Source organism: Myxocyprinus asiaticus, chromosome 18, assembly GCF_019703515.2.
Source record: "Myxocyprinus asiaticus isolate MX2 ecotype Aquarium Trade chromosome 18, UBuf_Myxa_2, whole genome shotgun sequence".
Classification (NCBI taxonomy): domain Eukaryota; kingdom Metazoa; phylum Chordata; class Actinopteri; order Cypriniformes; family Catostomidae; genus Myxocyprinus; species Myxocyprinus asiaticus.
The window spans coordinates 16376091-16388033 of NC_059361.1; the positions used below are offsets into that span (position 1 = coordinate 16376091).

General features: G+C 42.5%; 1 protein-coding gene across 1 annotated transcript; it reads left to right on the top strand.

Moving 5' to 3' along the window:
- Positions 1-2096: 2096 nt before the first annotated feature.
- On the top strand, positions 2097-5459 carry LOC127456364 (extracellular calcium-sensing receptor-like). Its single transcript, XM_051724811.1, has 6 exons — positions 2097-2272; positions 2659-2944; positions 3116-3922; positions 4019-4246; positions 4356-4479; positions 4561-5459. Exons 1-6 carry the CDS (start codon positions 2226-2228, stop codon positions 5457-5459), a joined length of 2391 nt encoding a protein of 796 aa, XP_051580771.1. The 5' UTR covers positions 2097-2225.
- Positions 5460-11943: the final 6484 nt, after the last annotated feature.

Consider the following 11943-nt stretch of genomic DNA (forward strand, 5'->3'; position numbering starts at 1 on the left):
CCTTGTTCATCCAGGGTTTCTGATTGGGGTATGTTTTAATTGTTTTATGGGTGGTTACTTGCCTACACACCTGTTGATGTGTTGCAGAACAGTATTTGTGTAGGTATTAATGTCCGTGTGTGGGTCCAGGTTTGCCTGAGAAGCAAACGCATTCCAGTCTGTGTTCTGGAACTCATGCTTTAGTGAAGAGTCTGCTCCTTCCAGCCACACTTTTACAGTCCTCACTGTGGGTTTCACACATTTGATGATGGGGGTGTATTTGGGGAGTAGGAACAGGGATAAGTAATCAGATTGTCCAACATAGGGGAGGGGGATGGCTTTGTAGGCATCAGAGATGTTTGTATAAACATGATCAAGAGTGCTGTCTCCTCTTGTAGGGCAAGAAATATTTTGATAAAATTTGGGGAGTGCTGTTCTCAAATTGGCGTGATTGAAATCCCCAGCAATGATAAAAGCTCCGGATGCGTTGTTTGTAGTTTACTAACAACAAAAGAGAGTTCCTTCATGGCTAGCTTAGCATTAGCATCCGGGGGTACATATACTGCAGCGATTATGGTAGATGAAAATTCATGGGGCAGGTAAAAAGGTCTGCACTTGATAAAGAGGTACTCAATATCAGCAGAACAGTGGAATTTGGTAATAACAGCATCGGTGCACCAAGTTCTGTTTGCATAGATGCAAACACCCCCACCTTTGCTTTTACTGGAGTCCACAGCCTTTCTGTCATCTCTATAGATATTGCGCCCCTCTAGCTCAATCGCGCTGGTTGGAATGGTGCTATTGAGCCAAGTTTCCGTGAAAACCATAACGTTGCAGTCCAAAAACATTCGCTGAGTAATCCGGAGCCGTAGTTCGTCGATCTCATTTGCCAGAGACCGTACATTAGCGAGGAAGATGCTCGGTAGTACTGGGCGATGTAGGTTGAGCTTTAACTTAGCCCGCAGGCCGCCCCGCTTACCCCGTCTTTGTCGGACTGGCTGACTCATTCGAGTGCGGGGACCGGAGTAACTCTGGAGGTAGCAGATGGAGGTTTAATGTTGTATCCACTGCGGTGTTTGTGCAGCGAAGTTTGATGTCCAATAGTGTGTGATGGCTGTATGAAGTTAATGCAAAGTTGTGACGAAACAACTGAGCTGAAAATATCTAGGTAAATAATAACTAATTTGCAAAAACTGGAGAGACGCTGAGCCTCGCGTTGTGCACGCACCGCCATCTCTTGATTGATATACTTATCCTCTTGTTTAGTTGTATCTGGGCCTTCCACATCTCTTTCTGTCCTTGTTAGAGCCAGTTGTCCTTTGTCTTTGACGAATGTAGTGTACACCTTTGTATGAAATCTTCAGTTTTTTGGCAATTTCAAGCATTGTATAGCCTTCATTCCTCAAAACAATGATTGACTGTCGAGTTTCTAGAGAAAGCTGTTTCTTTTTTGCCATTTTTGACCTAATATTGACCTTAAGACATGCCAGTCTATTGCATACTGTGGTAACTCAAAAATAAACATAAAGACCATGTTAAGCTTCATTTAACGAAACAAACAACTGTGTTTGATATAATGGCAAGTGATTTTCTAGTACCAAATTAGCAATTTAGCATGATTACTCAAGGATAAGGTGTGATGGCTGATAGAAATGGGGCCTGTCTAGATATGATCAAAAATTACTTTTTTCAAATAGTGATGGTGCTGTTTTTCACATCAGTAATGTCCTGACTATATTTTATGATCAGTTGAATGCCACTTTGGTGAATTAAAGTACCAATTTCCTTCCAAAACAGCAAAATCTGTACATTATTCCAAACTTTTGGCTGCAGTGATACTGTGTATATATATATATATATATATATATGTGTGTGTGTGTGTGTGTGTGTGTGTGTGTGTGTGTGTGTGTGTGTGTGTGTGTGTGTAAATATATGGTACATTATGTGATTCTTTCTCATTGGCTAAGGTAGGTTCAAGCCAGAAATATGCAAATGCAAACACCATGGCACTGACATGAAATTCAGTCAATGGGGACCCAACAGCTGCCATATAAGACTGCATCAGAGGTTCAGCTGCCTATTAAGGAGGTAGAATGGAGTTCTTACAAACATGGCTTCTGTTCACACTGGTGAAAGCAGCCGACCATCCATGCAAGTTACTGGGGGCTTCTGACATTCCTCAGCTCACAAAAGATGGAGATGTGACAATTGGGGGCATCTTCTCCTTTCATAACAGCTGGGAGGAGATGATGCCCCTGTTCACATCAAGACCAGAGAAACCAAAATGCAAGAGGTGAGATGATAGGGAGATTAACAGATGTTAAAAAGGGATAAGTGAATTGACTAACACTTTACAAAAAGGTTGTATTTGTTAACATTGGTTAATTACATTACTTAGCATGAACTAAGAATATACAATACTGTACATCTACAACACTTATAATATTTGTAAATGTTAATTTCAACATATGTCAGTATGTCATAATGTCATGTATTATTACCAATGTAAATCAGTATATCCTATATAATTTTTTACTATGCACTGTAGTACTTGCAATTTGACAATGTTGCCTGAGTCACACTAAATTAAGACTTAACAATTTATTATTATTATTATTATTATTATTATTATTATTATTATTATTATTTTAATTATTTATTTTATTTTATTTTTTGTAGTTTGAGCCTCAGAGAATTTCAGAATGCACAGACAATGGTGTTTGCCATTGAAGAGATCAACAACAGAGCTGATATTCTTCCTGGTGTAAGCTTGGGTTACAGAATCTATGATTCATGTGGATCCATAGAAATGGCTCTTAAAGCATCTCTGTCATTAGTTAATGGGGAAAATGCCTCTCAGTTGCCCTGTCACAGACCTAACACAGTCCAAGCAATCATTGCAGAAACATCCTCTACACCAACTATTGCCATCTCTGCCACTGTTGGACCTCTGAATATACCTGTGGTAAGATTATTTTCCTGTTGATATTGTCTTGATTGTCTAAATCCCTAATAAAAAATTGTGTGACATGTTTTGTTTTGTAATATTATTTTAGAAAAATGCTGCATACATGTAAGGTTTCCCCACTACTGAACTCAAAATTTCTATTTTGTTTTGGGTGAAAAAACTCTGCAGATAAGTCATTTTGCAACTTGTGCCTGCCTTAGTGACAGAAAGAAACACCCCTCCTTCTTCAGGACTATTCCCAGTGACTACTACCAGAGCAGAGCACTGGCCAAATTGGTCAAGAATTTTGGCTGGACCTGGGTGGGGGCTCTCTGCAGTGATAATGACTATGGAAACAATGGCATGAACACTTTTATCAAAGCCGCCACAGAATTTGGAGTTTGTGTTGAATATTCAGAAGCATTCTTTAGGACTGATAAAAGGGAGGACATTTTGAGAATCTTGGACATTGTGAAGAGTTCAAGCTCTAAAGTGATTGTGGCCTTTGTATCCTACTCAGACATGGAGGTTCTTCTGGGAGAATTAGCCCAACAGAATATTACTGGGCTACAGTGGATAGGTAGTGAGTCCTGGATTTCTGATACAAACATTGCTACTGGTAAATGGCAAGGGATTCTTAGAGGGTCCATGGGCTTTGCCATACCAAAAGCTGAAATAAAAGGACTTGGGGAATTTCTGACCAAACTTAACCCAGCTTCTGGCATAGATCTGTATAAAGAGTTGTGGGAAACAATATTTCAATGTAAACTTTCCCCAGAAAATGCTTTAGGGGTAAACATGTGCAAAGGCAATGAAAGTATAATCAATGTCCAGAACCAGTACACAGATGTCACAGAATTACAAATTGCCAATAATGTTTACAAGGCTGTGTATGCTGTCGCTCATGCTCTGAACAGCACAATCAGCTGTTCAAAACTGGACACAAATCAAGGCAGTACAAGCAAATGCCTGGAAAAACTTAACAATACGTGGCAGGTACTAAAACACGGGCACTAATATGCAAACAATTATGTACATTTTCCTTACAATAACATTAATTCATCTTACTAAATGAAGGTTCTGCTTGTTCAGGTACTTAATGCCTTGAGGGAAGTAAGCTTTTTAACTGGAACTGGTGAAAATGTGTACTTTGATAAAAGTGGAGATCCGGCAGCGAGGTATGACCTCTTAAACTGGCAGCAGGGGGAGGATGGGACAACCGAGTTTGTTAAAGTGGGTTTCTATGATGCCTCTTTACAGCCAGAAACTCAGCTTTCATTTAACAACATCAGCATAGTATGGGCCTTAAATAAAAAACAGGTAATTCTTGTGATTCACAGAGTTTGCCTATAGACTTGAGTCATCAATTTTAATGTAAACTTTCTAGTTTAGCAAGTTTAGTTTTGATACAGATTGTTGTGTTTTACAGGTGCCTGTGTCTATATGCAGCGAGAGTTGTCCCTCAGGCACTTGGAAGGCTGTGAAAAAAGGAAAACCTATCTGCTGTTATGACTGCTTACCATGTGCACAAGGAGAAATAAGTAATGAGACAGGTATGGCTGATTTTACAGATGAACATATGCTCACAGCTCATACATTTTAAAATAGTTGTTATTTTGAATGTTCATCCTCAGATTCGGTGGCTTGTCTCAAGTGCCCTCAAGAATTTTGGTCCAACGAACGGCGAGATACATGTGTTCCGAAACTTGTGGAATTCCTGTCATTTGAAGATGCGATGGGGATTATTCTAGTAGTGTTTTCTTTGTTGGGTGTGTCTTTTACATTAGGTATTGTTGTAGTTTTCTTTGTTCATAGGGACACCCCCCTTGTAAAAGCCAACAACTCAGAACTGAGCTTCCTGCTGCTCTTCTCACTGACTCTGTGTTTTCTCTGTTCACTTACTTTCATCGGTCGTCCCACTGAGTGGTCCTGCATGTTGCGTCACACAGCGTTTGGGATTACTTTTGTCCTCTGTATCTCCTGTGTGCTGGGGAAAACAATCGTGGTGTTAATGGCCTTCAGGGCTACATTTCCGGGAAGTAATGTCATGAAATGGTTTGGGCCCTTGCAGCAAAGACTCGGTGTTCTTGCTTTCACTTTATTACAAGTCTTAATTTGTGTGCTTTGGTTAACAAAATCCCCTCCTTTCCCATACATGAACAAGAACCTTTACCAAGAGAGAATAATTCTAGAATGTAATTTAGGATCAGCTTTTGGTTTCTGGGCTGTGCTAGGTTATATTGGCCTACTGGCTGTTTTGTGTTTTATTTTGGCTTTTCTGGCTCGTAAGTTGCCAGATAATTTCAATGAAGCAAAATTCATCACATTTAGCATGCTCATATTCTGTGCTGTTTGGATCACATTTATTCCAGCTTATGTCAGTTCTCCTGGAAAATTCACTGTGGCTGTAGAGATATTTGCAATTTTAGCATCAAGTTTTGGTTTCCTATTCTGCATATTTGTCCCTAAATGTTACATCATTTTATTGAGGCCAGAGCAAAACACAAAAAAACACATGATGGGCAAGTCATAAACTAAAATAAACATGAATGAACACGTAAATTTAAACGAAGCAAAATATTTTTAAAAAGTTGCAATTCTGAAGATATTTTTTTGATTTTAGCCTCTATAGCTGTGGTTTCAATTCTGTATTATTCATCCAAAATATTTTGTCATTTTATTGAATAAACATTATAAATATGTTATAAATAAAAATTCCAAAATCATATGACAAGACAGGATTGTGCTACAAACACATTAGGGCCATTAGGTTCAGCAGCTTAAATGCAATCAAGTTGAGGATGATAATTTTGTTAATTTATGTACTCTCACTGAGCACTTTATTAGGAACACCTGTACTCCTACATATTCATGCGAATATCTAATCAGCCAATCATGTGGCAGCAGTGCTGTTCATACCGCAGATACCAGTCATGAGCTTCAGTTACTGTTCACATTTACCATCAGAAAAATTGTGATGTCAGTGATTTTGACCGTGGCATGATTGTTGGTGCCAGACAGGCTGGTTTGAGTATTTCTGTAACTGCTGATCTCCTGGGATTTTAACGCACAAGTCTCCAGAGTTTACTCAGAATGGTGCCAACAGCAAAATATCCAGTGAGCAGCAGTTCTGCAGACAGAAACACCTTGTTGATGAAATAGGTCAATGGAGAATGGCCAGACTGGTTCGAGCTGACAGAAAGGCTACGGTAACTCAGATAAATGCTCTGTACAACTGTACTGAGTACAATAGTGTCTCAAAATGTACAACATGCCAAACCATGAGGTGGATTGGCTACAACAGCAGAAGACCACGTCGGGCACATTATTATGATCATAGTGTTCCTAATAAGGTGCTCAGTAAGTGCACACTTCTTTACAAATGTTGCCTAATTTTTTTAATAACTTCTACATTTTTGGAAATTTCTGAATTTCAACATGTTTTTTGTGCTCTACTGTATGCTAAAGGAAAGCAATTTATTCCTGACCAATTTTGAGAGTTGAATTGCCAATACAAGCAGCCCAAGTGCTAATTAAAATATGGCATAGATCTGCCATGCAACAAATATAGCCCATTTATATACAAATATATATTTCTTACATTTGATATTTATTTTAATATACTGTACATTCAACATTCATTCAAAATATCTTACTTTTTAACAGTATATAGATATACTTTCATATTTTATATAGAATATACTTTATAATATATTTAGACATACACCTTGACATATTGTCAGCTCTTCTAAATATAGGAAGACACTGAATTATCATTGTGTCCTATAATGCTTCTTTGAATACTGGATGCCTTTCAAAATAAAAAAATAAATGCAGTCATGTCAAAACCTCTGTTCAGGGCATCAACAATAGCTTCAAGCTATAAAAAGATTCTATATATTTGGTCACAGAGTGTTTGAAGAGGTCTGACCCACAATGTTGATTCTGGAGCTGCTACTGCTCATGTAAGTGCTGATCAAGGCAGAGCAAACAGTTTGTAAGCGACAGGGCCAAGCACCCCTTCCTGAGTTCATTACAGATGGAGACCTAAAGATCGGAGGTATCTTCACATTCTACACTGGGTATAATGGTGTGATTCCACAGTTTAACCGCTTACCTCCTCCACCAAAGTGCAAGGAGTAAGTGTGCTTTTAATAGGCATGACGTTACCTTTATATAATGAATAATGTATTGTTTTTTGTTTCTGAAAGAGCTTTGCTTAAACCAGTGGTTCTCAAAGTGTGGAGCGCACCCCATGGGAAGACTGACCCATCCTCAAATCTCGTTCACTTTCACACATTCAACAAAAATAGTGAAAATACACATAAGAACCGATGTGCGCAATTTATTTTCCTCTGCCTTTAAAAGTTAGCATGGCACCATAGCGCATCCTTCGTGCGCAGCTCTTGACAACCCAAAGCATTGATGTCAGGTACACTTATGTAAACAAGGTTATTCTTGCTTGCGCACCAGTTTCAGATGAGTGACAAGGTGAATTAACTCTTAAATTTCTATCTTTTGCTCACACAACACACTATATGACTTCAGAAGTAATGAGATCTAAGGAACGAGTGTTATGGATGACTTTAAGGTGCTTTGATATGTGCTTTCAAAGCTTGGACAGCCACAAACATGATCCTCTCATCCTTCAGTCTTGTGTTTTACGGATGAAAAAAGTAATACTGATTTTGAATGACGAGGATGAGTAAATGATGGCGGAAAGGTTCGTTTCTATTAAAGTTTATCAGTATCATTAATCAGGTGTTAATTATTGTCCAGAGGTCCTGACCACTACCGAAACAGTGCGTAGACAGTGCTATCACGTGATACTTGTTACTTTTTTCAGCGCTGGCTAGGATGTGACAATCATAGTCATTTATTTTTACTGGATGAGGATTTAAAAAAAAAAAAAAAAAAACTTTTATAGAGACTGTTGAAGCTTATTTCCATTCATAGGTATGAATCCTTGCAATTATCAATTTGTGTTAAAAAAAAAAAAAAAAAAAAAAAAAAGCTAAAAAGCTAATGTTTTCTTGTTTCAAAAGGGGGGATGACCCAAAACAATTGAGAACCACTGGCTTAAACTAAATAATACAAAAGAAGTGGTACTTGTTTGTGCATTTTTCCTTCTCATCTAACTTGTAAAACTTTATCTCCTTGGTATAAATTACAGGCAATTTAAATTTGTATACACCATGATCTTTGCAATAGAAGAAATAAATAAAAACGTCCTGGTTACTTTCGTAACCTCTGTTTCCTGATGGAGGGAACTAAACGTTGTGTCGATGTAGTGACACTAGGGGTCACTCTTGGGAGCCCCAAACACCTCTGCTTTTTTTTTTTAAAAAAGGCCAATGAGAATTGGCGAGTGGAATTTGCATGCCACTCCCCCGGACATAAGGGTATAAAAGGAGCTTGTATGCAACCACTCATTCAGGTTTTGTGCTGAGGAGCCGAGACCAGGTCCCGGACATTTCAGCGGGTAGTTCAGCGTTGTGGCAAGAGGGACACAACGTCTCGTTCCCTCCATCAGGGAATAGAGGTTACGAAAATAACCAGGATGTTCCCTATCTGTCACTCACTCGACGTTATGTCGATGTAGTGACACTAGGGTTCCCTATACAAAACGGCACAACTATCTGAATTGTGTTATGTGAACTGGTGGTGTGTGATAGGCAGATCGCTGTGTGCCTCATAGCCAGCACACCAGGCCATCACGTAACCTCCCCCAGTGCTCTTATGAGCGTCGAATGGTCCATCAGGAACAAGTCGACTGCCCAACTATAGGCACAGGCTAGCCCAGCCGAGGCCTCTATCCCTCTCTTTTCTCCCCAAAAAGAGTGGAATTTGTTAACTGACTGGGAGCCTGCATCGTGTCTGCGTCGGGGGGTGTCCCTCCAAAGGGGAAGACATCACGGAGACCACACCCCGCCCAAAAAGGGGGGGGGGGTATTTTGAGTGGAATACATCATATGGTCTTACCGAGTCTTGTCGGAAGTATGTCATGTGGAGAGGTTCAAGTTCAAGTTCAAGTGTTTTTTTTTATTGTCGTTCAACCATATACAGATAGTACAGTACAGAGCAAAATGAGACAACGTTCCTCCAGGACCATGGTGTTACATAAAACAACATAGGACAAACACAGAACCACGTGAAATTACACAGACTGAATAAGACCTACACATTCCTACATAAAGTGCACGTGCAAACGTGTGCAAAAAGTACAGGACAGTACAATAATTACTAAAAAGGAAACAGGACAATAGGCACAGTAAGAGACAGTGAGAGACAGTGCAGCGCCGACCAGTACACATTTCTAATCTGAGTAGTGCAAAAAGATGACACTTTCTAAAAATGCCAAATGTAAACATAACATACTATGAAATAGTGTTCTATGGACATAGCAGTTATTGAGGTAGCAGCCAGGTATAAAGTGACAATGAATTAAGTGCAACTCTGGATATGTGCAAAAGTTGGATTTTGTACAGGTGTGTGTGTGTGTGTGTGTGTGTGTGTGTGTGTGTGTGTGTGTGTGTGTGTGTGTCAGTCCAGTCTCTGAGTATTGAGGAGTCTGATGGCTTGGGGGAAGAAGCTGTTACACAGTCTGGCCGTGAGGGCCCGAATGCTTTGGTACCTCTTGCCAGATGGCAGGGGGTGAAGAGTTTGTGTGAGGGGTGTGTGGGGTCATCCACAATGCTGGTTGCTTTGCGGATGCATCGTGTGGTGTAAATGTCTTTGTTGGAGGGAAGAGAGACCCCAATGATCTTCTCAGCTGTCCTCAATATCCTCAGCAGGGCTTTGGGTGCCCCAGCCCATCTTGGAGGCATCTGTTGTAACCATGACGCACCTGGAGACCTGCTCTAGGAAACCCCTGCCCGTAGAAACGCAACGTCTGTCCGAAACGGTGCAAGTACCAAACCAGGCAGTGATGCAGCTGCTCAGGATGCTCTCAATAGTCCCTCTATAGAATGTGGTGAGGATGGGGGGTGGGAGATGTGCTTTTCTCAGCCTTCAAAGAAAGTAGAGATGCTGCTGGGCTTTCTTGGTAATGGAGCTGGTGTTGAGGGACCAGGTGAGGTTCTCCACCAGGTGAACACCAAGGAATTTGGTGCTCTTGACGATCTCCACAGAGGAGCCATTGATGTTCAGCAGAGAGTGGTCACTCTGTGCTCTCCTGAAGTCAACAACCATCTCTTTTGTTTTGTCCACATTCAGAGACAGGTTGTTGGCTCTGCACCAGTCCGTCAGCCGCTGCACTTCCTCTCTGTATGCTGACTCATGTTCCAATGGTAGGTCCTATCCAAAGGGGGAGGAGTTTCTACAGAGCATGGCGACCGGGGGCAGAGGGGCCTCTGCCCAAGGAAGATGCAGTTTGCTGACAGGAAAATGATTTTGCGGAAGATATCACATGGGGTCGCCTTCAGGGAACCAGCACATGTGGAGCACCTACCTCAGTACAGGGGCTCATTAGCGCACATACTGGGCCGGTCAGCGAGTTTCTCCATAAACTCAACTGCCAGAGGGCTAAGGAGGAAAGTCATCCAGGGATCACAGTCTGTGATCACGACTGGGAGTCAAGAGTGCACATCTTCACCTCAAGAGGGGGAAAGGCACTACGTGCAAGCAGTACACCTGGCCAGCTGTGCCTGCCAATACACGGGATGAGACCGTCTCAACCCGGAGATTGTAGAACCTCGCAAAGGTGTTGGGTGTTGCCCAGCCTGCTGCTCTGCAGATGTCTGCCAAAGAGGTGCCACTGGCCAGGGCCCAGGAGGCCGCCACACTCCTGGTAGAGTGGGCTCATAACTCCACAGGGTGTGGCATGTCCTGAGCCTGATATACCTTCGCGATGGCATCAATGACCCAGTGGGTGATCCTCTGTTTGGAGACAGCGCTTCCTTTCTGCTGTCCACCAAAGCAGACAAAGAGCTGCTCGGAGCTTCTAAGGCTCTGTGTGCGATCCAAATAGATGCGTAAAGCTCACACCAGACACAGCAATGCCAAGCCTGGGTCTGCCTCCTCCTGGGGCAGTGCTTGCAGGTTCACCACCTGATCCCTAAAAGGGGTCGTGGGAACCTTGGGCACATAGCCTGGTCGGGGTCTCAGGATCATGTGAGAGTAACCCGGACAGAACTCCAGGCACGATTCGCTAACAGAGAACACCTTCACATCCCCTACCCTTTTGATGGAAGTAGCGCAGTCAGGAGGGCAGTCTTCAAAGAGAGTGCCTTAAGCTCAGCTGACTCCAAGGGCTCAAAGGGAGCTCCCTGTAGACTCTGAAGGACTACAGAGAGGTCCCACAAGGGGATAAGGCGTGGTCTGGAGGGATTCAACCTCCTAGCGCCTCTCAGGAACCTGATGATCAAGTCATGCTTCCCCAAGCACTTACCATCTACTGCATCGTGATGAGCCAAAATAACGGCTACATACACCTTCAGGGTGTAGGGGGACAGCCGCCCCTCCAGCCTCTCCTGCAGGAAGGAAAGCACCAATCCGACTGCGCGTCTCTGGGGTCTTCGCATCGGGAAGAACACCACTTAGCGAACAGATGCCACTTCAAGGCATAGCCTGAGTGAATGGTAGGACACTTAGGTCTTCCACGTCCCATCCAAGGGCCAGACGTGGAGATTCCAGAGGTCTGGTCACAGGTGCCAGATGGTGCACCGTCCCTGAGAAAGAAGGTCCTTCCTCAGGGGAATTCACCTGTGGGAATCGCGAGGAGTGTGAGATCCAAGAACCACATCTGGGTGGGCCAGTAGGGTGCTACTAGGTTGATCTGCTCCTCGTCCTCCCTGACCTTGCACAGGGTCTGTGCAAGTAGGATCACTGGGGGAAACGCGTATTTGAGTAGTCCAGGGGGCCAGCTATGTGCCAGCGCATCTATACCGAGAGGTGCCTCAGTCAGGGCGTACCAAAGCGGGCAGTGGGAGGATTCCCGGGAAGCAAACAGGTCTACCTGTGCTCGACTGAATCGACTCCAAATCAGCTGGACCACCTGAGGGTGGAGTCTCCACCCT

Coding starts and splice junctions, on each gene's coding strand:
- LOC127456364 (XM_051724811.1), top strand. CDS start 2,226: ATGATGCCCCTGTTCACATCAAGACCAGAGAAACCAAAATGCAAGAG. Junction 2,273..2,658: donor GAGAAACCAAAATGCAAGAG/GTGAGATGATAG, acceptor TATTTTTTGTAG/TTTGAGCCTCAGAGAATTTC. Junction 2,945..3,115: donor GACCTCTGAATATACCTGTG/GTAAGATTATTT, acceptor AAAACTCTGCAG/ATAAGTCATTTTGCAACTTG.